Source organism: Plasmodium brasilianum, chromosome 9 (assembly GCF_023973825.1).
Source record: "Plasmodium brasilianum strain Bolivian I chromosome 9, whole genome shotgun sequence".
NCBI lineage: Eukaryota > Apicomplexa > Aconoidasida > Haemosporida > Plasmodiidae > Plasmodium > Plasmodium brasilianum.
Window position 1 is genome coordinate 1,238,884 of NC_090122.1, and position 22,436 is coordinate 1,261,319.

Genomic DNA, 22,436 nt, shown 5'->3' on the forward strand with positions numbered 1-22,436 from the left:
ATAAATATATATTTATAAAAGTATATGCTTATTTAAATACCTCATATATTTTATACATTATTTATACGTACATATACATATATATATATATATATATATACTGCACTCTTACGTATAAGGCAAAAACCCAGATTTTTTGAAAAATGATGAAAGTAGCGCTATCGATATTACTTTTGCTTCTCCCATCATACGCAGTTGCAACAGGAATGGATGAACCTTTACCACCAGCCATTGAATCTATTACAGGAAAATTGAAAACAGCAAATGATGCTCACAATAAATATTTAAATATTATAAATGAAGTTTTATCAAAGAAAGAAGAGAATTTTGCTTTTTCTGTTTCCACTAGTGGATATAAATGCACATTTAATAAATTTGATATCATTGTTGACAATTCTTCAAAGGCTGTAAACTCTTTATTTGTTGAAGATAATGAAGCGCTAATAAAAGATGCTATAAATGAATATAAATTGCGTTTAATGCTTGAATTGGATCATTTGAAACCTCCACATATTAACTTGAAAAATCTTAAGAAGGATTTTCAAGGTATTTGTTTGAAATATTTTACAGATTTAAGAATGAAATTTTTCCACATATACAGGAATGATGGAGTAACAGGAAATAATAATAATATTAGTGATGAGGGTTCGAATAATGAAAACCAATTACCATCAAACTATGAATCTTCTTTATCTGATTCTGATGTATCTAGTGATGAAAATAGAGACTTGTCAGAAGTAACTGAAGATGGAAAAAATGAAAATAAAAACCCACAAATTACTAGTAGCTATTCTTTTTCATCCCACAGTTCACATAAAGTAGTACAAAATGGTAAAGAGATATTAAATGAAAATGACGAAAGCAATGTTAGTAGTGACGATGAAGATCATGCATCATTAGGACCTATGACAAAAGAAAAAGCACTTGAAATTTTCTTAAAAAATACAGCATTTGAAATTGAAGGATATTGCACAGAAGAACAACCAAAAGAAAAACCATTCATTGTTTATTTTACTGGTAATCTAAGTAGAAATCACATAGCAACTGCGTGTAATACTACAGGAAAAAATCATTTAAGAGGAGCTGATGGAAAACTTTTACCTATTCAACCATTAAGTGCAGATGATATGAATAGGATGATGAGCGATATGTTTAAATTTTTTGAAAGTCAGAAAGATGCACAACAATTATTATTTCCCATACTTGATAAATTTAACATGTTGGGTTCACTTGAAAATATGGGATTTCCGGAAGAACTAGATTTTGATAGCTTACTTAATAATTTACCAGATTCCACAACCCAGGGAGGTAATAATAGTGGCGGTAGACGTAATAAACCAGATAGCCGAATTCCACTAGACGACTCTAATGATGAAGACCAGAACAATTAGGTATACAGAACAGTAAGTATAATACAGAATAAGATGAAGAAGAATAAGATTTCATGCAGAGGAGAGGTGTAGGTTGAAAAAAAAAAAAAAAAAGAGGGGAGGGATTCTTCTTTTTTTTTTTTTTTTTTCCCGAAATTTTTTATTCTTCGTAAACTGTGATATTATACGCACATACATATATATATATATATATATATGTATGTATGTATGTATGTATGTGTAATGTACATATACATACACATGTACAGTACTAGCATATGCCCCTCATATATGGGCACAAATTGTAAGATATAAAATTCCCAAAAAATGATTAAAGTGATAATTTTAATGATTTAGTTCAGTGTAATATACACATTGAACATTAAAAAAAGACATATATCTGTGTAAAACGGAGTTTTGTTACATATGTATTGTATATATATATATATATATATATGGTATGATTTATATTTATTTTTATATAAGTAATTTTTGCAAAGAATTACCATTGTATTTTTTACTATCTTTAATCAATATTTTTTTTTTTTTTTTTTTTTAAAAAATAGCAAGTATAGTAGTACATGCTTAACGAACCTTTTCATGTGGACCTTTTTCAATGAACGACAGTAATTAAGCAGTAAAAGTTTCGTGTATTCGATTTTTCTAATTTTTCGAATTTTTTAAAATTTTTTCGCGCTGTTCCTGAACTTTTTTTCTGAATGATTCTTAAATTTTTTTTAATTTTTATTAAATTTTATTTTTTATTTTTTTTATTATAACTCCGCATTATAATGGGTCCACCCATTGTAGTACCATATATATATATATATAAAAATATTTTTTTTTTTATTTGCAATCCAGTGTACAGTGCACGAAATAATTTATTCTGTAATAAATCGCTCAAATAAGGCCCCAATGCTGATATGTATGTATATATATATATATATATATATGAATATAAATATAAATATATATGTATTATGTATGTATTTATATATACATTCATTGCAATAAATTTAAAATGAAAGGTGGGGGTGGTACAACACTTCTAAAAAGTAGAGTGGAGAGACGCGTCTATATTGTATAATGGAAAATGCTTTCGTTTGACATCAGGTTCGAGAAAGTGTGTGCACATACTATCGTCCTTATGCACAAATATATGCATAAACACCTACATGTTGTGTGTGTATTTATGTATGTATATTTATATATATATATATAGAAATATAAGATATACGCCTTTTCATGGGGCAATGTGGCACATACTCATTTAGTAACCTGTTTATACTTCAGCTTTTATTTATATAGAACGTATAAATAATGTCCTACGTAGCACAAGTGTAGTTATGGGGGGGTAAAAGGAAAAAAAAGCATATTCCATTTACTTTCATAATAAACTAGGAAATAAATCTAGTGCTACAGTTCTCTTCTTTTCTTTTCTTTTCTTTTTATATTTTTTTTTGGAGGAAATATATACTTGCATAAATTTATAATGTATTATTTAATTATGTAAATTATCCAAGTCGAAGTTAACGTACTTACTGTATCATTCTTTTAAGAGTCCTCAAAAATGATTGAACAGGATAAATGAAAAAAGCAGCGTATGAAAGAAATTAAGCATAAAAGTTCGAAGAATAAGGGATATAACATAGCAAAATATGTGTTAATAAATTTTTTTTTTTTTTTTTTTTTTTTTTTTTTTTTTTTTTTTTTTTTTTTTTTTTTTTTTTTTTTTTTTTTCATTTGAAGTGCAACAAAAAGTTTTGCACTACAAATTAGCAAAATTAGTGTTTCACAAAAAATAATCTTTTAGAGCACGAAAAAGGGAAAAAAATAAGAAAAAAAAATAAAAAAAATAAAAAAAATAAAAAAATTTACAAAAATAAGTGTAAATTATAAATACAAAATATTCAAGCGATGTATATATATGATGTATGTATGATCTATTTACGTATGTATGTATGATGTATGTATGATCTATTTACGTATGTATGTATGATGTATGTATGTATGTATGTAAGTATGTACTTATGTATGTATATATGTACATATGTTCTTATGTATGTAATTATCCACTTTTAATTTTTTGAGAATAGCACTGTGAAGAATAAAAAAAAAAAAATTCTACTTTGCGCTGAACAGAAGTTTTTGCAAAATGAATGAGAACAAAGATAACATTTGCGAGCTGAACAAAAACAGCTATCCTAATTTTTACTTGGCTAACTTATTTTACATTTTACAATTATCGCATATATCAATAAATGAGAGAAATGAAACATTACAAAAATTTTTAGATGAAATAAAAAAAAATAATATGTATCCATATTATAGTTATATATGCGATGAACTAAATTTACATATGGACCAAACTCTTTACGACACTTTGAAATACAAAGCCGATGAAGAATTTAATGAAATTGAGAAAAAACTTTTAGAGGCCTCCGAAAATTTTGATTCAATTGATACAAAAAATGATATTCTACTGAAAGCAAATTTTTTTTGCAAAATTGGCGATAAGGTTAGTTGATGCACATTTTGCATCCATTTCACTTATTTGTGTTTTTTGAGTTACCGTACTGTGCGCAAGGAATGAATTCACACTGCAATGTGAATGTGTGTGTATGCTATGGGTATACGTATATGCATGTGTATACGTATATGTATATGCATGTTTATACGTATATGTATGTGTGTGCGGTGTAGCACCGACCTAGTGCTTATATTCTATTACATATAGTGCATTGATGAACGGCGTTTCATCTTTGTAATTGTTGTACATCACATTTTTTTGGACTATAATTCTTTCCTGATCATTTCGTTAGTATATTTTTTATTGTTCTTTTATATTCCCATCGCATTTATGTGAACGTCCATATACAGCTCTTCTTATGTACACATTTTTATGTGGTATCATTTTTTTCTCATTTGCAGGAAAATGCATATAAGGAATACGAAGAAGTATACAAAAAGGGGATAGGTATAGGAGTTAAATTAGATATATTACTTACCATAATCAGAATAAGCATATTCTTTAATGATTTAAAAAATACTAAGAAATACTTAGAACAAGCAAAAATGCAAATGGAAAAAGGTGGAGATTGGGAAAGAAAGAATAAACTAAAAATATATGAAGCATTAAATTATATTATGATACGAAATTTCCCAGAAGCTTCCAAAATTTTAATAGATGCTGCTTCTACCTTTACTGCAACTGAGATAATTTCATATGATGAAATTATTTTCTATGTCGTTATTCTTGGAATAGTAAATATTATGCACCATATTATGATAAACGATAAAATTTGTTTTCCTCACATATCTATATATATATTCAATTTGAATATAGTGTGCTTGTTTTTATTATTCTTAATAATGGAATGTGTATATGCTTTTTACCATGATTTATTATATATTTAAAAAATTGTTATAGTTATTGTTATCATTGATGTTATTGTTATCATTGATGTTATTGTTATAATCGTTATTATTGCAATTATCATTATTATTGCAATTATCATTATTATTGCAATTATCATTATTATCTGTATTATTGTTATTACTGTTATTATTATTTTTTTTTTTTTTTTTTCTTTCATTTCCCACCTAATCTTGCATTCCTACTAGATGACCGAAGAGAGAACAGTACTGGACAAGAAGATATTAAATAGCTCCGTAATTCTGCAAGTTACTAGTAGTGATGATGACTTACATAGTTACATTTACTCCTTTTATCATTGTGATTATCGTACGTTTATGGAAAAGACAATAAAAATAGCAATGCGAGTTAAAAGAGATAGATATATGGGAAGGCATTATAGATATTTTATTAGAAATACTAGAGTTAGAGCATATAGACAATTCTTGGAGCCCTTTAAAAGTGTTACTCTTAAAAATATGGCCTTTGCCTTTGGTGTTAGTGAAGAGTTCATTGAAGCTGAAATTTCTTCTTTTATTGCAAATGGAAAACTGAATTGTAAAATTGACAAAGTTAATGGTTCAATAGAAAGTAACCAACCTAATGAAAGAAATACAATGTATTTGAATACCATCAAAAAGGTACCGTATATGTGTGAGACGGAGTTTCATCCTTGTCATAAATACGCTTGCATGTACAGTGCACATGCTACATTTTGCTTACATTATGTGAGCATTATGTGAGCATTATGTGAACATTATGCGAACATAATGTTTATGTACATTTTGAGATTTTTTTTTTTTTTTTTATTTTTCCATTACAGGGGGACATTTTACTAAACAGAATACAAAAGTTGTCAAGAGTAATTGATATGTGATACAACTTCCTTTTTTTTTTTTTTTTTTTATTAGTTATTTTTAGCAATCCCTATTATCGTTGCAATTTGGCATTAATGTTCATGTTACCATTGCGTGCGAATTGTATCATCATCGTTATTAACGTGTTGTTATTACTGTTATTGTTGCTACTGTTGTTATAATTGTTGTTGTTATTGTTGTTATTGTTGTTATTGTTGTTATTATTGTTATAATTGTTGTTGTTATTGTTGCTACTGTTGTTATAATTGTTGTTGTTATTGTTGCTATTGTTGTTATAATTGTTGTTGTTATTGTTGTTATTATTACAGATTAATTTTTATTTGCCACGGATAATGCTATCATTTTTATTTTTTTCCTTTTTTTTTTATTTTACAATAGCGTAAAATAATTTTTACATGTTTCCTTTACATGTATACACAGTATTAATAAATATATTTACTGCTGTGTACGTATCTCCTACCTTTTTCCCCATTTCTGTTAAACACAGGCACAAACATGTACGCCTATACAAATTAGTTTAAATTTTAATTAAACGAATGAACTTGCGTATATATGTGTACATACATACATACATACATACATACATGTATGTTGCTTTTATATCGTTTCCATGTTTTTATCAAGAGGGAAACAAAAAAACAAAACAAAAAAAAAACCAAAAAAAATACAAAAAAAGGGCTAGCTATATATGCAAATGGGAAATTGTAAACAAAAAAAATAAATAAACAAATAGCTAGCTACAAGTGTAAACAGGATATTAAAATAAAAAAAATAAAATAAAAAAAAAAAAAAAATAGCTAGCTGTAAGTGCATATGTAAAATTAAAAAAAAAAAAAAAAAATATAAAATATGTAATTACATGCGCAAATACAAAATTACAAAAAAAAAAAAAAAGAGAAACCTTTGTGTGTGTACTTATCCATTTTGAGTACTCAAGTTTTTATGTGAAACTCATTTTTCCTTTTATGGAGAGTAGTAATAAAAAATGGGCAGCTTTTGTACTATTATATTCAATTCAGGACAATAGCATGCAAAGTAATTTTACGTATTAATTAATTTCGATGAGATTTTTTGAATGTACTGTAAGTAGACTGTTTTTAATAAATATATATCTTTATAAAGAGTACTATGAAATTTGTGTATACTAGTTGTACTAAAGGGGTGTAATTTGAGCGGTTTAAATATTATTTGCAAAATTCGGTTTTCTGTGTCTGAATTAAAAATAGAAGAATGGCAATCCTCCTTAAATATATATAAGAAGCATTCTATATTTGACAGTGCATATTTGAAAATAAGTTTATTTGTTAAATTATATAACTTTAAACTCATTTCATAATTTACTAATGTATCTTTTTGACCATGAATAAAATCAATTTGTAAATTATGAAAAATTTTACTCAGATATTTGTTTTTTTTAAAATCATTAATAATTTTAAAAAGTTCTTTTAATACAATTATGTTGTCCCAGTGAACATATGAACACTTTTTATTCATAATGAATGAACTAAATAGAAAAAAAATACTGTTATTTAGTACACTCTTAACCAACTTTTGCGTATTAGTAAATGGTGCTACTAATACAACTTTATCGACTGTTATGTTTATATCATTTTTCAAAATTTCTTCAAATTTTTTATCATTTTTTTTGTTAATTGGTGCATTTTTCTTCGGTGTTACTTTATTAATGCTCGTTTTTTCATTTTTGAAATTTTCACTCATCCGGGATTTTAACCTGTTGTAGTTACTGTCAAGCACCGGGGTCTCATACGCGAAGTCCATACCGTTATTACTACTTTTTTTTGGTAAATTATCATTGAACTTGTAGCTTCCCCCACCACTGTGTTTACCGTTACTACCTCCGCTATGTATACCGACTTTACCTCCGCTATGTATTCCGATACCTCCTTCATTGACACTATCCCTATTATTGCCTCTGATATTCCTATTGCTCTCGCTTTGCACTTCAATTCCTGCGTTGCCCAATTTAGAGGGTAAAACGATGGCATAATTTTGGGCTTGGCGGAAATTTCTAAATATCGTTTTTTTGTGACAGTTTATTTTACATTTGTCCTTTTCCACTATTTCATGTGTACATGAGTCATCAACAGAATCGTCTAATTTGTGAAAAAACATATCTCGAAAGGTTAGTATTTTTTTTTCATCATAAACATATTCATTGTTTATGTTCTTATTATTGTTTAATTTAATATACAAATGTCCCTCATTTTTTAATTCTTTAATTGGCTCCTTTTCCTTTTTGTGGAAAGGAATTTTATTTGAATCTTGAAAAAAATCATTGTATAAGCATTTCGCAATATCTAGTAGAAGCTGTAAGCTTACACTACACCCTAAGGAATACCCTACCATATTAATTGATATGCTACTATTACCATGATCTGTTTTTTTAATTTCCTTCAGCGCTTCTTTTAATGCTGTTAATGCATTTGTTTTAAAGGTCAGCGGAGATGGGTGACCTGTGCTATTGTTATATGCTGGATAATCTAATAGTAAGAATGCATATTTCACTTTTTGCCTTTGCTTTTGCTTCTCGTTTTGCTTCTCCTTTTGCTTCTCCTTTTGCTTCTCCTCTTTCTTTTCATTTTTCTTCTTATTTTTATATATAATCGGACCATATATATCGGTGTAGTTCAATTTTTCCTTTTTTACCTTTTTTCCTTTTTTTTCAAAAGATGGGTTTCTTCCTTGCATGTGGTAAGATATAAAACTAAATAATTCATCCTCTGTACTTATATCGCTAGATTCATTTTCACTTCCTTCGAGAAATAAATCATATGATTCGTCCTCCTCTCTGTCTGACTTTACGCTCTTATCGTGATATACATATTTTAAATTATTTTCATATTCCTTTACAGGTGAAGTATAATTATGGATACACCTCTCCACATATTTTTTTTTCTTTTTTTTTTTTTTTTCTCCTTTTTCGAATTCTTTTAATGAGTTATTTTTGGTATCATATTTATGGTTTTTTTCCAAATATTTTGAATATTTCCTTTCCCTTTCATTCTGCACTATTTTGTCTTCCTCACTCCTATCACTCGCAATATCATTACGTCTATTCTTTCCCTCCCTTTGGGTTATTTCCTCTGCGCGTATCACCGACTGTAGAACTGACTGTACCTCGGAATTTACTCCCAGCTGCACTCGCAACTCTGCTCCCAACTGTTCATCCTTCCTGATTGTCCCTTTGACCCCCTTTTTATGGCCACATTTCTCTTTTTCTTTTTTTTCTCTTTTTCTATTTTTTTTTTTTTTTCATTATAGTAGGCCAAAAAATCTGCATAATTGTTGGGTCCAAAGGTATCAACCTTTTCGTGATACTCTTTATAGTAAGTGACAATTCTGTTGTATATTTCGGAGGCAGTAACGTACAAATTTTGATCGTGAAAGATTTTCTTCGGTAAATCTGGAAATTTATTTATTCCTTTTTTATCTCTAGTGTCGTTTGTGCTCTCTTTTGTGGTCTCATGTTTCCCCACATTGGTACTGATATCATTATTCACATCTTTACGGACATATTTACTGATGATATTTTTTTTCGGCTCTCCGCAGGATCCTTCCCCTGTATAAGTTTCGAATTCCCGTATATCACTACTAAAAAAATTGTCACAGATGAATACCTTTTTAGTTTCCTTTTCCTTATATTTTTGGAAATTTGTTGTAATATGTATTCCTTTAATTTTTGCATTATAACATGTATCTTCACCAGTTGGTTTATCAGGCGAACGGTCATGAGAATATGGATAATGGGAATTCCTATTATTCGATCTCTCGTGCCATATTTTTTTAATTTTCTTCTTTTTCAACCTCCTTATAAACTTTTCATATTCACATGGGGGTATCTCAGTTGCATAACGTAAAATCTTGTACACAGTATTTAAGGAGTCCATCGATTTCATATCCTTACCGCCAAAAATTATCCAAAAAAATATAGGTATTTCCACATCTTGACTATATAGCTCTTTTTTTATTTTTTCCTTATTTTTTTTTCTTATATGATGAAAAATGGAATCATATAATTTAGAATTAATAGAATTTCTTATTTTAAAATTGTTTATGTCTGTTATGTTTGTTATTCTTTTTCCAAATTTTAGATTTTCCTTAATATCTGGGTAAATTCTATTTATTGGTCTACCCCCACTTAAGCATCTTTGTATGTCCCTGGTACAATATATTCCATTCATCATGTTTTTTTTTGCTCTTTCGTTTATTATATATTGTTTCTGTAAGGTTTTATAATACATTTTTATGTTTTTATTATGAGCAACAGAATCTGCTAATTGTTTTTTGTTTTTATTTAAAAAAAGAAATTCCCCCTTTTTACTATTTGCTGTAAAAAGTGATATGACATTGTTCAGGTAATTGTTATAATATTCAAAAAGGAAAAAAAGGTTTCTGCTAATATAGGGGAAGACAGGCTCAATTTTACTATTCTCAAATGTCATGAACATATTTGAAAGGTCAGATTGTGTAGTACCATCAGGAAAAGTATTTTTCGCTCTTTGTTTGTACATTAATTCGCTATATTTACTGAGGGTTGTATGTTCCATAGTAGGATAAGAACTATTCTGGATTGTATTCATTTTGTGTAGTCTACCTGGTCCGTTATCGTTTCTCAAATGGGGGCATATGCAGAAGATGGAGCTAACACGTCTCACATCGACCTTAGCATTTCCCTGCTTAACACTTTTATGGTATTCCAAAAATGAAGGAAGATAATCCGTTTCACGGTTTTTCTCCTTATTTCTGTTGTCATTTTTGACTTTTTTATCTTCGCCCAAACAGTCTTCTGTGTGTTTTATTACTGTGTGTCTTTTAAATCTCGTTTTAGGGGCATCGTAATTTGTTAAGTGTGCAAAGTAGTTTTTAGTAGAAGATTTAACGGAGCAGTTTTCTATGTAATATTTATTTCTCCTCATGTTTAAGAAGTAGCTAAAATGTTTTCTTATTCTCTTATCTCCATAGACATAAGCATGACAGTCGATACTTTCATCATTATTAGCTACATTATGCCCACCACTATTATCTCTAATACTACCTTTATCATAACTACAACTATCACATCCACCACTATCATATCCACCACTATCATATCTATGAGTGCTAATTTTTTTTTTCTCTTTCCTGAAAAAAGTCCATGCCCCATTGTTTATAATCGAATTATCACTGGTTATTTTTTGTATCCTTAGGGCGTTTTCTGTCTTATGGATATTTATAGGTGGTATTAAATAAGCATTGTATATATAAGGGTAATTAAAATGTATGGTATTTATATCAACAATTACAATATCTTTTATTTGTTTTACCATAAGCTCAAAATTTAGTCGCATTATTAAATAGTTATATAAAGTATTTTTATTATTATGATTATTATAAAAGAACAATTCATACCATGTATTTTTGTATTTGAAAAAATTGATGTCTTCACTCTCTACTTTTAATGCTGGTATTTCAATACTTGTATTTAATTTAAATTTATAATTCTCTAACTCATATAAACTAATAGGAAATTTTGGTAAACTTAAAATATCTCTTCTTCTGACTAGTACATTTCTTATATTTGATATTACATTTTTATATCTCTCTTCATTTGGATATATTCTTAAACCATTTACTAAAATGTTATTATTCTTTGCAAGTAATTTCACAATTCGATTTTTTTTCAAATACTTTACTTTCCTTTTTATGTTTATTCTGCTGAGTTGTTGAAAATGCCATGTGGGGTTCGTCCACGCCACGTTGTTTTTTACTGAGTGCTTGAGCATTCCCCCCGCCGTCCTGCACCCTCCGCAGTTGTCATGATATCCACAGGTAATAGCACTACTGCCAATAGTACCACTTCCAATAGTACCACTTCCAATAGTACCACTGCCAATAGCACTACTGCCAATAGTACCACTTCCAATAGTACCACTTCCAGTAATGGCACTAGTACTGATATTATTTCTCCTATCCCAATTTTGGCCTGCCCCTTTGTAGACGTTATCCCTTGAGTGCTCCAGTAAATTCAATACACGCTTCATAACCGCTTCCTTCGAACCAAAACTATTTTTTTTTACAAATGTTGCAGCACATTTATTTTTATTTTTCAGATAATTTTTATAAATTGCATTAAAAATTAAATTCTTTCTATACTTGTCATTTAAGGAGGGTGTTACAGTATTGTTATTAATCTGCTTCTGTTTTCCCTGCTTCTTTGGTATATGAACAAACCTGTAATTTTGTAATTCGTGTTGTAGTCTTTCCCGTTCATATTCCTCATCTGTAAATTTCAAATTATTTATGTATGTTAATAAGCTCTTCTTTTCTGTTATATTATTATTACTGTTAAATAATTTTACAAGTTCTATAGTACGATTTTTTTTTGTATATATTTCTTCAGGTTGTAGCCTGTCAGTAGTTGTTTCGGTTATATTGACAGCTGTTCGGTCTTCATTCATTTCGTCACACTTATTTCTATTCATGTATTTCTCCCTTTCTTTGTTCCCTTTCCCTAACAATTTAATATCCCCCTCTATAATTGGAACCGCATTTTCTCTTATTCCATTTCCGCTTACCATTTCTTTAGTATGTTTCTGATGAAATAAATCATGATTATTTTGTTTACTGTTTGTAAAAGCAGAAGAGGAAATAGCAGGACGTTCATTAGAGCTATTTTTGCAATTTTTAATATATGCCTGGTGCATAGTATTTATAAATGTTTTGCATTCTTTATATTCTCTACTACCGTTTTTACATGATACCTTCTTTTTTATATGAGTGTCTATATTTTTAACAGATTCTTCTTTTACGCTTTTCTCTTCTCTTTTTTTTACTCTTTCTGTAATGTATCTATTTAAAGACTCTGGTTTAACTTGACCATGTGTGGAAATTTCAAAGAAACGACGTCTTCCTTCTCTAGCTGATATAGTTTTGCTCACAAAACATTTACATACACAATCTGTTGTGTTTATAGGACAGTGTTTTTCTCTTTTCAAAGAGAGTATACATTTACACTCATCATAGTTCGACTGATACATTTCTCTGTTTGTCCTATCCTGAGTAAAAGGGTCATTTGTCCCTTGACAACTTTTACAACTTACATTGATTATTAGTTTGCTTTTGTAATTCTTTATTTCATAGTTGTACGAGTTATTTTCATACTTATTGAGTGCAAATTCCTTCTGTCTTCTGATTATTTGTTTTTTCTTGCATGTATTTTTAATGCTTTGATAATATTCCGTATTCGTTTTTTTCCGATTACAGTTCTTACATCTTTTGGCGACATATTTCTTCTTCATACTGTACACATTTGAGCTTAATTAGAAAATTTTTTTTACCTCATTTTGCTAATTTTTGCCAATTTTGTTAATTTTGCTAATTTTTGCCAATTTTGTTAATTTTGCTAATTTTTGCCAATTTTGTTAATTTTTGCCAATTTTGCTAATTTTTGCCAATTTTGTTAATTTTTGCCAATTTTGTTAATTTTTGCCAATTTTGTTAATTTTTGCCAATTTTGTTAATTTTTGCCAATTTTGTTAATTTTTGCCAATTTTGCTTATTTTTGCCAGTTTTACCAATTTTGATAATTTTTCTCCTGTGTGCAATCAGGCAAAAGGAGAACATGGCTCAATTATAAGGTGCGATGAGTGCATTTTATACCCTATTCTTATGTTCCTCTTGCTTGTTAAATTTATTATTATTTTTTTTTTTCTTTTCTTAAAGCTTTGGAAAACAATGAAAGTGTGTTTCCTATGGAAAGAAAAAAAAGAAAAAGAAATTCAAGTTAATAATTGGGAGAAATTATATTCTTTATTATCTGAAAAAAAGTACTAGGTACAAAATTATTTCAGTTGATTTAATATGAACTTGTCTTCTCATGCTCTTTACAAGTGTATACGGTATAACAATTTAGGACAAAAATAAACATAATGAAAAAAAAAAAAGAAAGAAAAAGTAAGAAAAAATAAGAAGGGCTGCGTATTCCTCCAGCCTTAATCTAAGGTGAAAGAACTCACGCCCAAAAATTTATCACAATGGATGAAAAAACTATTGGAGTACACACATATATATATATATATATATATATATATATATATATATATGTATGTATGTATGTGTGTGTACAAGTGTTTACCCTTACGTATAGAGAGCTGAAGCAGCAACAGATATCATATGTCAAACTGTTCATTACGAACTTTTTTTTTTTTCCTTTTTTTAATTTCTTGTATGTATGCAATCCTTACAATTGCACCTATTTCGCATAATGTGTATGTTCATAATTAACTTATTGTAACTGATATGGTATATATATATATATATATATATATATATATATATATATATACATACATATTTTATTTTTTATTATTTTTTACATGTAAAATGCAACAGATCAAGAAGTGTAACCTTTCTTCTTTTTGTAGCAATATCCTTTTCAACTTGTAAAAAACAAAAAAATTTGTAGTTCAAAAAAAAAAAAAAAGCATTTTTTTCTTTTTACATGTGGCGCATTGTTAACTAGACGATTCATTATTATTTATTTGATAGTTTTCTTTTTAAAACGAGAAAGATGAAAAAGGTCTATTTTGTGAATTAGAGACGAATGCATATACACACATGTTACATGTATATACGTATGAACACACATATATATATATATATATGTACTGAAATGCGTATACATATATATATTAACAGAATAAGATACTGCTTTCAGACTAATTCTGAACGGGTGTTATGTATTGTTAGCGGGACCTCACAAAGCTTACTCGTATAAGCATTCAAACATGAAACGCAAAATGGTATGATTAACAAATATGTTATCAGTTTTTAAAGTTAGTGAAATAAAAAAAAAAAAAAAAAAAAAAAGGTAATAAATACGTTAATTTGTATTTCCACATTTGCTAAATGTTCAAATGTCGAGCATAACTTTTAAATTGTTAAAAGAAAAACAAATAAAGTGAAGGTTTTTTTATGAGAAAAATAAAATTAAAATTTTAAAAAGGCGTTCAATATTTACACGCTTGTACGTACTTATGCATTTTTTAGTAGCATATAAATTTTATTTTGTGCAGAGTTGCGCATATGAGTGTACGTATGCATGTATGTATTTATGTATGTATTTATGTATGTATGTACACATACATATATACCCATACAAGTGCACTCATTTCACGCTGTGATATATGCACCATTTTTTTTTTGTAAGACTGAACCTTTTTTTACGGATATTTGATGCGTCCTTCAAGTGTGTCTTTTTATTTTACGTTCACTTTGTTCTTTCTTCCTTTCGTCCTTTTGTCCTTTCGTCCTTTTGTCCTTTCGTCCGTTGGTTTTTCCATTTTTTCGTTTCCTTCTTTTTTTTAATAGTCCTGTTCTTAATTTTTTTGTTTGCCTTATCGGAGCTGTGATTTGCTCTGCCATATACGCTTCCATTTTTCTCGCCCCTTTTTTCTGAATGCACATGTTCGGACTGATTCTGTAATTTTTTTTCTTTTCTATTCTTAAACTTGTTTTTTTTGCCCTTGAGATTGTTCCTTTTTCCATTTAAGTAGTTCATCTTGTGGCTTTTAATCGCATTTTTCCTGTTAGTTTTAGATTTGTTTTTTAAGCTAATTTTTATATGATCATTTATCTCCTGGGTGTTGCTATTTGTATTGCCTTCTACCTTCTTTCTGTTGAGTCTGTTGTCCTTTTTTCCACTTTTGGAAGCGCCTGCGTAATTATTATCATGCTTTGAAACATGCTTCACATTATTTGTGTATGTATTTTTATTTCGCATATTACCATCTTGCGCATTTCTTTTTAAATCTTCTCCTTGGCATTTGGGAAAATTTTTTTTTTTTTTTTTTTCCTTTTATTTTCTTCCCCTGCTCGTTTTTTATTATTTCCTGTATGTTTATCTTTACCGAAGATAACATCAGATCGCTTAATTAATTTAGCAACAAAGAAATTATCGTAATTATGTTTATGTAAATAAATCCTTTTGCATAAGGCTATTTTGCTAGAGAACTGTTTCTTTCTATAATGAGTTATTCCTGGATCTCCTATGTCTATATCGGTTGGTAATAAATTAACATCTCTTTTTTTTAAAATATAATTTATGACTTGTTCATTTTCTTCCACAGTAATACTACAAGTAGAATAAACAACAATTCCTCCATTTTTTACTAAATTAATTGCATTGTTTAATAGTTTTCGTTGTTTTTGTGCTAGTTCTCTTATTTCTTTTATACTTTTTCTTCTAGCACTTTTATTTTTGTTAACAACACCTGTACCACTACAAAAAGAATCCAGAAGTATTTTGTCAAACTGGAAGCTAATATATTTATGTATATTTAAAGAATCAAAACATGTAACTATTAGATTATGTATACCCATTCTTGAAGCATGTGCTTCAATAGCTTTACACCGTAATTTGTTAACATCATTTGCATAAACAAGACCTCTATTTTTTTTAAGTGCACACAGATAAGTGCATTTCCCTCCTGGTGCTGCACACATATCTAATATAATATCATTTTCTTGGGCATTTAATTCTAAAACAGGTATAAAAGATGAAGAGGATTGTATCATATAATAACCATATAAATATTCGTTACAACTACCAACATTTGAATTTATATCATTCACAATGATGCCGACGTTATTCCATTTATCTCTTCCTTCTTGTACTGATATATTTTGTCCTTTTAAAATTTTCATTAAATTACTTCTTGTTATTTTCAATGTATTCGTTCTTAGGTGAATTTCCTTTGGCATATTATTTATCTCAAGAAATAAGTACAGCTCTTTTATATCAAATAAGTAGTATAAATATTTTATCATTTCTTTTGTGTACTCATAATAATAAGTGTAATAAAATAGTAGCTCTTTTATTATTGATGATTTTTCTACCACACTATTTATTATGGAAATATTTTTTTTTTTTTTTTTTTTTTTTTTCGAGCTATCACTTAATAATAACAATAAATATTTCATTCTATCTTCTATATCTTCACTATTCATTATTTTGTTATTTTTATATATTCCTATTTCATCAAAATATATGTGCTCACTTTTGTTGATGCACTTCTTCTTTATTTTTTTTTTCATCAACCCAGATATGTTCACCTCCTTTTGTCCCCCCAGAAAATGTACTTCGCTATCTGCTCCATTTTGGCTATCTTCTCTATTTCCATCTTCTCCTATTCTTTTTCTTATTATTTCTATGTCATCAATGTTGTAATATTCATTGTAACTCGTTCCTTTCTCGTGCTCTTCATCGCTGTTCAAATCGTTATAGCTCATGTTAGAGCTATCACTTGAATTGTCCTTGTTATCCATGAGATTCTCCTGGCCTTGTTCCACTCCTCCATTGTCATATCTTTCTTTATAATCCTCATATTCGTCATAATCTTCCCCATCATCTTCTCCTTCATCATACTCATTTTGTCCATCCTCATCTTCCTCCTCTGTCTCCTCATCCTCTCTCACCTCCAACCCATCGGCACTACCCGAGATACATTCATCATCTCCGCTTTGATTTATTTCAAAATTATCATTTTCAAAAAGGGGAAATGTCTTCCTGTTTTCTATATCACATTTCTCTTCCTCATTTGAGGAAACGATACTCGTAAAATTTGAGTTCATTTACGCTATAAATACAAACATGCATAAAGATACAGACACATACGTAATGGTACTTACCTATATGCACAATCGCTTATGTACATGTACATATATATATATATATATATATTTACACTAACGCAGCACTCTCCCCCCTATGCTAAACCTAATGGTATGACACAATTAACTATTTTCACCTTCTTGTTAAACAATGATGTATACATATGTATATGTACTAATATGTATAATAATATGTATGGGTTTATTTTATCTTTTTTTTCCTTTAAATTTGCAAAGTTACAGCAAATATATATTTATAATATACCCTCACAACAGGCACTACTTGCAAAAATTGGCCAAAAAATTTAAGTATTTCATATAATTAACGTAGTTGTATAAAATTAAAAAAATATATTTTTTTTTTAAGAAGGAAAAAGAGTAAAGCAATATATAAAATAACAGCGCTGTAATGTAAAAAGAAAGATAGTATGCGGAATAAACAAATATAAAAAAAAATAAAATAAATATATATTAAATTAAAAAGATTTATAAATAAATGATACAGATAATATACCTACAGAGCAGAACAAAAAAAAAAAAAAAGCACATATACGCATAAATATGTACATATATATGGATATCTATATATATAATTATGTATATATATTTATACCTACAAGTACGCTTATGTATATTCATTTACAAACGAGAAAAACTTTCAACTGGCGCAAAAAAAGAACGTCAGGTTGAAAAATTAGAGAAAAAAATAAATAGCATACATAAACACGGGGAAGGAAACATGCATTGATAAGTAATAAAACATATATTAAAATAGAGGGAATTCTTAACATGCAAAATGTTAAGGAAACAGATCTGCGTTCTTCTCTATAACTATTAAAGCAAAAGAAATCATGGGAAAAAAAAAAAAAAAAATTATATATTTAAGGTGTAAAAGAAAATAGAATAAAAGGTCAAAAAAACGAATAAAATTGTGCAGTAGGAAATATATTACCATTGCTAGTACTACTATTAATATTACTACTATTACTACTATTACTACTATTACTACTATTACTACTATTACTACTATTTTTTTTTTTTTTTTTTTATCACCATATATAATTACGCGACACCGGGAGAAAAAAAAAGGCATTAATAAAAATAAAACTTGCCTAATTTAGCATTAGCAATAAGACATTGTGAGTTTTTTTTTTTTTTTTTTTTATTCTCCTGTAGTACCAATTCGATATGTTATATCAAAGAGATAAAATGACCCTAAACTATACATTTTCGATGAAAATTGAGTGGTTTCTGAATATGGCATACGTATTATTAAGCATATAATATATATATATGAATACCTACGAACGTACATACGGACATACGCTCATACGCTCATACGCTCATACATGCATACGTGCATAACCGCATACTTTTATACGTACATAAACTCTTGCACATATGCAAAAAACAAAACATTAGAAAAGGTAAGGGATTCTGTAGCGCGATTCGCCTTAGGATATTAGGGTGATCTGTTCTATCGAAATAAGATTTAGCAAAATAAATTGAGCATGATATATTACAACTTATTTTGGAAAACAGCATTAGAATATAAAAGATAACAACTATGAATAGAAATAGGAATAACAAGAATTGTAAGAATAGTACTAATAAGCGATAAAATGTACGAATTCGTTTTACTTTTTTTTTTTTTTTTGTTTTGACTCTTTTGCGTACACTTTGTTATTTCATTTAACAGGATTAATACAGTAAAAAAGTAAGTTGGTTTTCCATGTTTTTCTTTACCCTATTTTGTCGAAAATGAATAAGGGCAATTTTGAAAAGAGTGAGAAACCTGGAAAGGGGTCCACAAAAAATAGCGAGTTGAAAAAGGGAAACAAAATAAGCAGCTCAAAAAGGGGCATGTGCACACATAACAAAATACAAAAGACTGAAAATTTTACGGAGGAATATCACTATTCCATATTGCAGAAATATAATTATGATATAGTAAAAGATTTATTAGAGTGGTATTACAAATATAGGCGAAAGCTGCCATGGAGAAATGACAAGCCACCATACACGACAAGCGTTCAATTGGATGAAGGAAAAATAACTGGAGGAGATATAAGGCATTACTTTACTAAAAGTGATAATAAAAAAATTAAAAAAGAAGATTTGAATAGTTATATTAACAAGAACACAAATAACGAAAGGGAAAAAAGAACAATCGGGGTTGTAGTAAAAGTAAAAAAAGAACAACAAAATTTAGCATGTCAAGAAGTAAAAAGAATAAAAAAGGAAACTATATTAAATAATGAAAATAAGAACATAGAGATAAACCAAATGATAAGAAATGATGAAAATATTACCATGTTATCAACGTGTATAAGACCCAATAGTAATCCTTACAATAATGAAAATGTTGAAAATATTAGAAGCGAGTCGATAAATAATGCAGACAATTTATGTTTAAGGGGGTACCAAATATATATAAGTGAAATAATGTTACAACAAACGAAGGTACATACTGTTTTAAATTACTATATAAAGTGGATGAATACATGGAGTAGCATTTTCGAATTGGCAAAAAGAAATCTAGATGATGTTTTAATATTATGGAAAGGGTTAGGATATTATAATAGAGCCAAAAATTTATTAGAATGCTGTAAAACAGTTGTTGAAAAATATAATGGTATATTCCCAAATGATATAAAATTACTAAAAGAATTACCAGGTATTGGTGATTACACATCTAAAGCTATATGTATACATTTATATAACAGAAAAGATATTTGTATTGATACTAATATCATAAGAATATTTTCAAGAATTACTGATACAATCAATTATTATAAATCCACTGTTTTATCTAAACATTGTGAAGAGGTAAGCCACATTTTATGTTCAGGTGAATTCAATTATTCTGACCTTAGTCAGGCTTTAATGGATTTAGGATCAAGTGTTTGTACCAACTCCCCTTTATGTGCAAAGTGTCCTTTGAATAAATATTGTCTTATTCATTTAAAAACAAACAAGAAAAAATATAGCCCCTTTAACCTGATCCATCCCACTGATTGCACACTGTGCGTTCTGAAGAGAAACGTCGAAATTAAGAGTGTCCCTCTTGTGAAAAGGAAGAAAAAAACAGGGAAAACGTGCCTAGTATTGCTGGTAAAAAGGGAAGAAGTAAATAACGGGGATAATAGTGGAAATAGCAGTATTAATAACGTACCCACAGCTAACCATAGTCGAACGAACCACTTGGATGATCATTATTTGATGATCAAGAACACGGACTCGAATTTATTTTCCATGCATTATTTGTTTCCCCTTTTGCTTATTGATCAGTTTGACAAAAAAACCGTACATGTGGTAACAGTTGGAGAAAAAAAAAAACAAATAAAATAATAAATGAGAAAATAATTTAATTATGATGTATTAACTTTTTAGCAAATATACGTGAACTGTATGTATGCTTAGCAAAGCAGAGGAAGAGATGTATTAACCCCCCAAAGCAAAATAGAGCAAAATAAAAAAAAAAAAAAGAAAAAAAAAAAAAGAAACGTTTTATCTCATAGCATGTTTATATAATTAACTCCATCTTACCTTAATTGTTCAGCATTTAAACAGTTTACTATCCAAATTAAATTTAAACAATTCCAAGAAGGATTCCTTTACATACGTAATTTTTATATCCTCTTGACTTTTCGTGCTGTCCCTACCCATTTTACAGACATATTACGTATTTCACTATAAATGTACATTTTCATTAAAAAATATAAGAGTTTCCTTTTTTTTTTTTTTTTTTTTATAAGATTAACCACTTTAAGCATATATTTTCTCACCTCACGTATGACACGTACATTTATGTTTGTTCTGTTTTGGACGCGGTAGGAGAATACCTCAAAGTGCATTTATATTCCTCATGAGGACGTTTGAAATATATACATGTATATGTATATATATACAGATATAGATATACGTGCGCTTTTTGTTCTCGTTTGTGTTCCTCGTGAGAATATTATATAATACATATATATTTATACAAACACACTTTTTTCTTTTTTGATTAGGAAAATACAACAATCAACGGAGAAAATACATGGATAAAATTAAAAGACATCAAGGTATTTTTATGTCCATCATTTTTTTTTTTTTTTTTTTTTTTCTCTTATTTGTAAATTCCGCCTTTTTATTTTATTTTATTTTATTTCCTTTTTTCAATTTATATATCTTTCCCCCTTTTAAAAATTTTTTTTTTTTTTTTTTTAGGATTTTACGCACAATACATTTTGTCAACATATAATAGATCATTATAAAGAAAAGATAGATGATAAAAAAAATTATTTTTCCGAATTTTACATTTAAGAAAAGTTCCGTAAAAAATACATGCTCCGTTATTTTACTGTTCCCTATTAATATTAAAAATAAAAAGAAGAGCCATAAAAAGGGCTTCTATGTATATGCATATATGTACATATGTGCGTATGTGTGTGCTATTTGGGTATAAATTTCCATTAGTAAAAGTCTACACAGAAATATTTATACATTTTTTTTTCTTAATTTAATTTAACTTAATTTTACAACTTTTTAAGTGTGTAACATCACCCATGAAAAAAAAACATTTTTAATTTTCCTTCGAAAAAATAGACTCAAAGATTATTCTAAGAAAAATAAATAAAAGGGATATTTTTTTTTTTTTTTTTTTTTTTTTAATGAGCCAAATTATACCATTGAAAAAAAAGTTTATGTACGCTCAAGGGGACTCTTTTTTTTTTTCTTTTTTTTTTTTTTTTTTGTAATTTCCACTTGTTCCTTAAAAAAAAAATAAATTCATTTTTGTACCAGGTCGCAATCATACGCTTATAACATATAAGTATATATGCAGACATATATATGTATATTTGTTACCATAAAAAAATGTTTTAACAGACAAACACAAATGTCTGCAAATCATACTTAAACCAAAGTGCGTTTTTTAATTGTACACAATAACGAATTATTTTGTTCTTTGTTTTTTTTATTTTGTATTCTTTTTTTTTTTTTTTTTTTTAGACTCATCCATATGTGTGCTTTCATTTCTCCTTCTGTGAGTTGAATGCTTCCACATTATTAATATAAGCGTCAGGGTGATAACAGGGCAAATAATAACAATAGCGG

The 22,436-nt window shown here is 28.1% G+C and overlaps 5 protein-coding genes across 5 annotated transcripts; 3 read left to right on the forward strand and 2 right to left on the reverse strand.

The window, feature by feature from the left end:
* Positions 1 to 143: 143 nt before the first annotated feature.
* Positions 144 to 1,391, forward strand: MKS88_002893 (parasitophorous vacuolar protein 1; the record flags this gene model as incomplete). Its single annotated transcript, XM_067215940.1, has 1 exon — positions 144 to 1,391. The coding sequence occupies one exon, from the start codon at positions 144 to 146 to the stop codon at positions 1,389 to 1,391; it is 1,248 nt and encodes a 415-aa protein (XP_067073469.1).
* A 2,134-nt stretch (positions 1,392 to 3,525) lies between these two features.
* On the forward strand, positions 3,526 to 5,662 carry MKS88_002894 (26S proteasome regulatory subunit RPN7; the record flags this gene model as incomplete). The annotated part of the gene is made up of 4 exons (XM_067215941.1): positions 3,526 to 3,888; positions 4,302 to 4,634; positions 4,995 to 5,426; positions 5,609 to 5,662. The coding sequence occupies 4 exons, from the start codon at positions 3,526 to 3,528 to the stop codon at positions 5,660 to 5,662; spliced, it is 1,182 nt and encodes a 393-aa protein (XP_067073470.1).
* Positions 5,663 to 5,715: 53 nt separating this feature from the next.
* MKS88_002895 (uncharacterized protein) lies at positions 5,716 to 12,961 on the reverse strand (the record flags this gene model as incomplete). Its single annotated transcript, XM_067215942.1, has 3 exons — positions 5,716 to 5,926; positions 6,709 to 8,751; positions 8,814 to 12,961. The coding sequence occupies 3 exons, from the start codon at positions 12,959 to 12,961 to the stop codon at positions 5,716 to 5,718; spliced, it is 6,402 nt and encodes a 2,133-aa protein (XP_067073471.1).
* Positions 12,962 to 14,931: 1,970 nt separating this feature from the next.
* MKS88_002896 (rRNA (cytosine-C(5))-methyltransferase) lies at positions 14,932 to 17,294 on the reverse strand (the record flags this gene model as incomplete). Its single annotated transcript, XM_067215943.1, has 2 exons — positions 14,932 to 15,479; positions 15,572 to 17,294. 2 exons carry the CDS (start codon positions 17,292 to 17,294, stop codon positions 14,932 to 14,934), a joined length of 2,271 nt encoding a protein of 756 aa, XP_067073472.1.
* Positions 17,295 to 19,094: 1,800 nt separating this feature from the next.
* Positions 19,095 to 21,644, forward strand: MKS88_002897 (A/G-specific adenine glycosylase; the record flags this gene model as incomplete). Its single annotated transcript, XM_067215945.1, has 5 exons — positions 19,095 to 20,648; positions 20,896 to 20,958; positions 21,092 to 21,166; positions 21,350 to 21,403; positions 21,549 to 21,644. 5 exons carry the CDS (start codon positions 19,095 to 19,097, stop codon positions 21,642 to 21,644), a joined length of 1,842 nt encoding a protein of 613 aa, XP_067073473.1.
* Between the last annotated feature and the right edge of the window lie 792 nt (positions 21,645 to 22,436).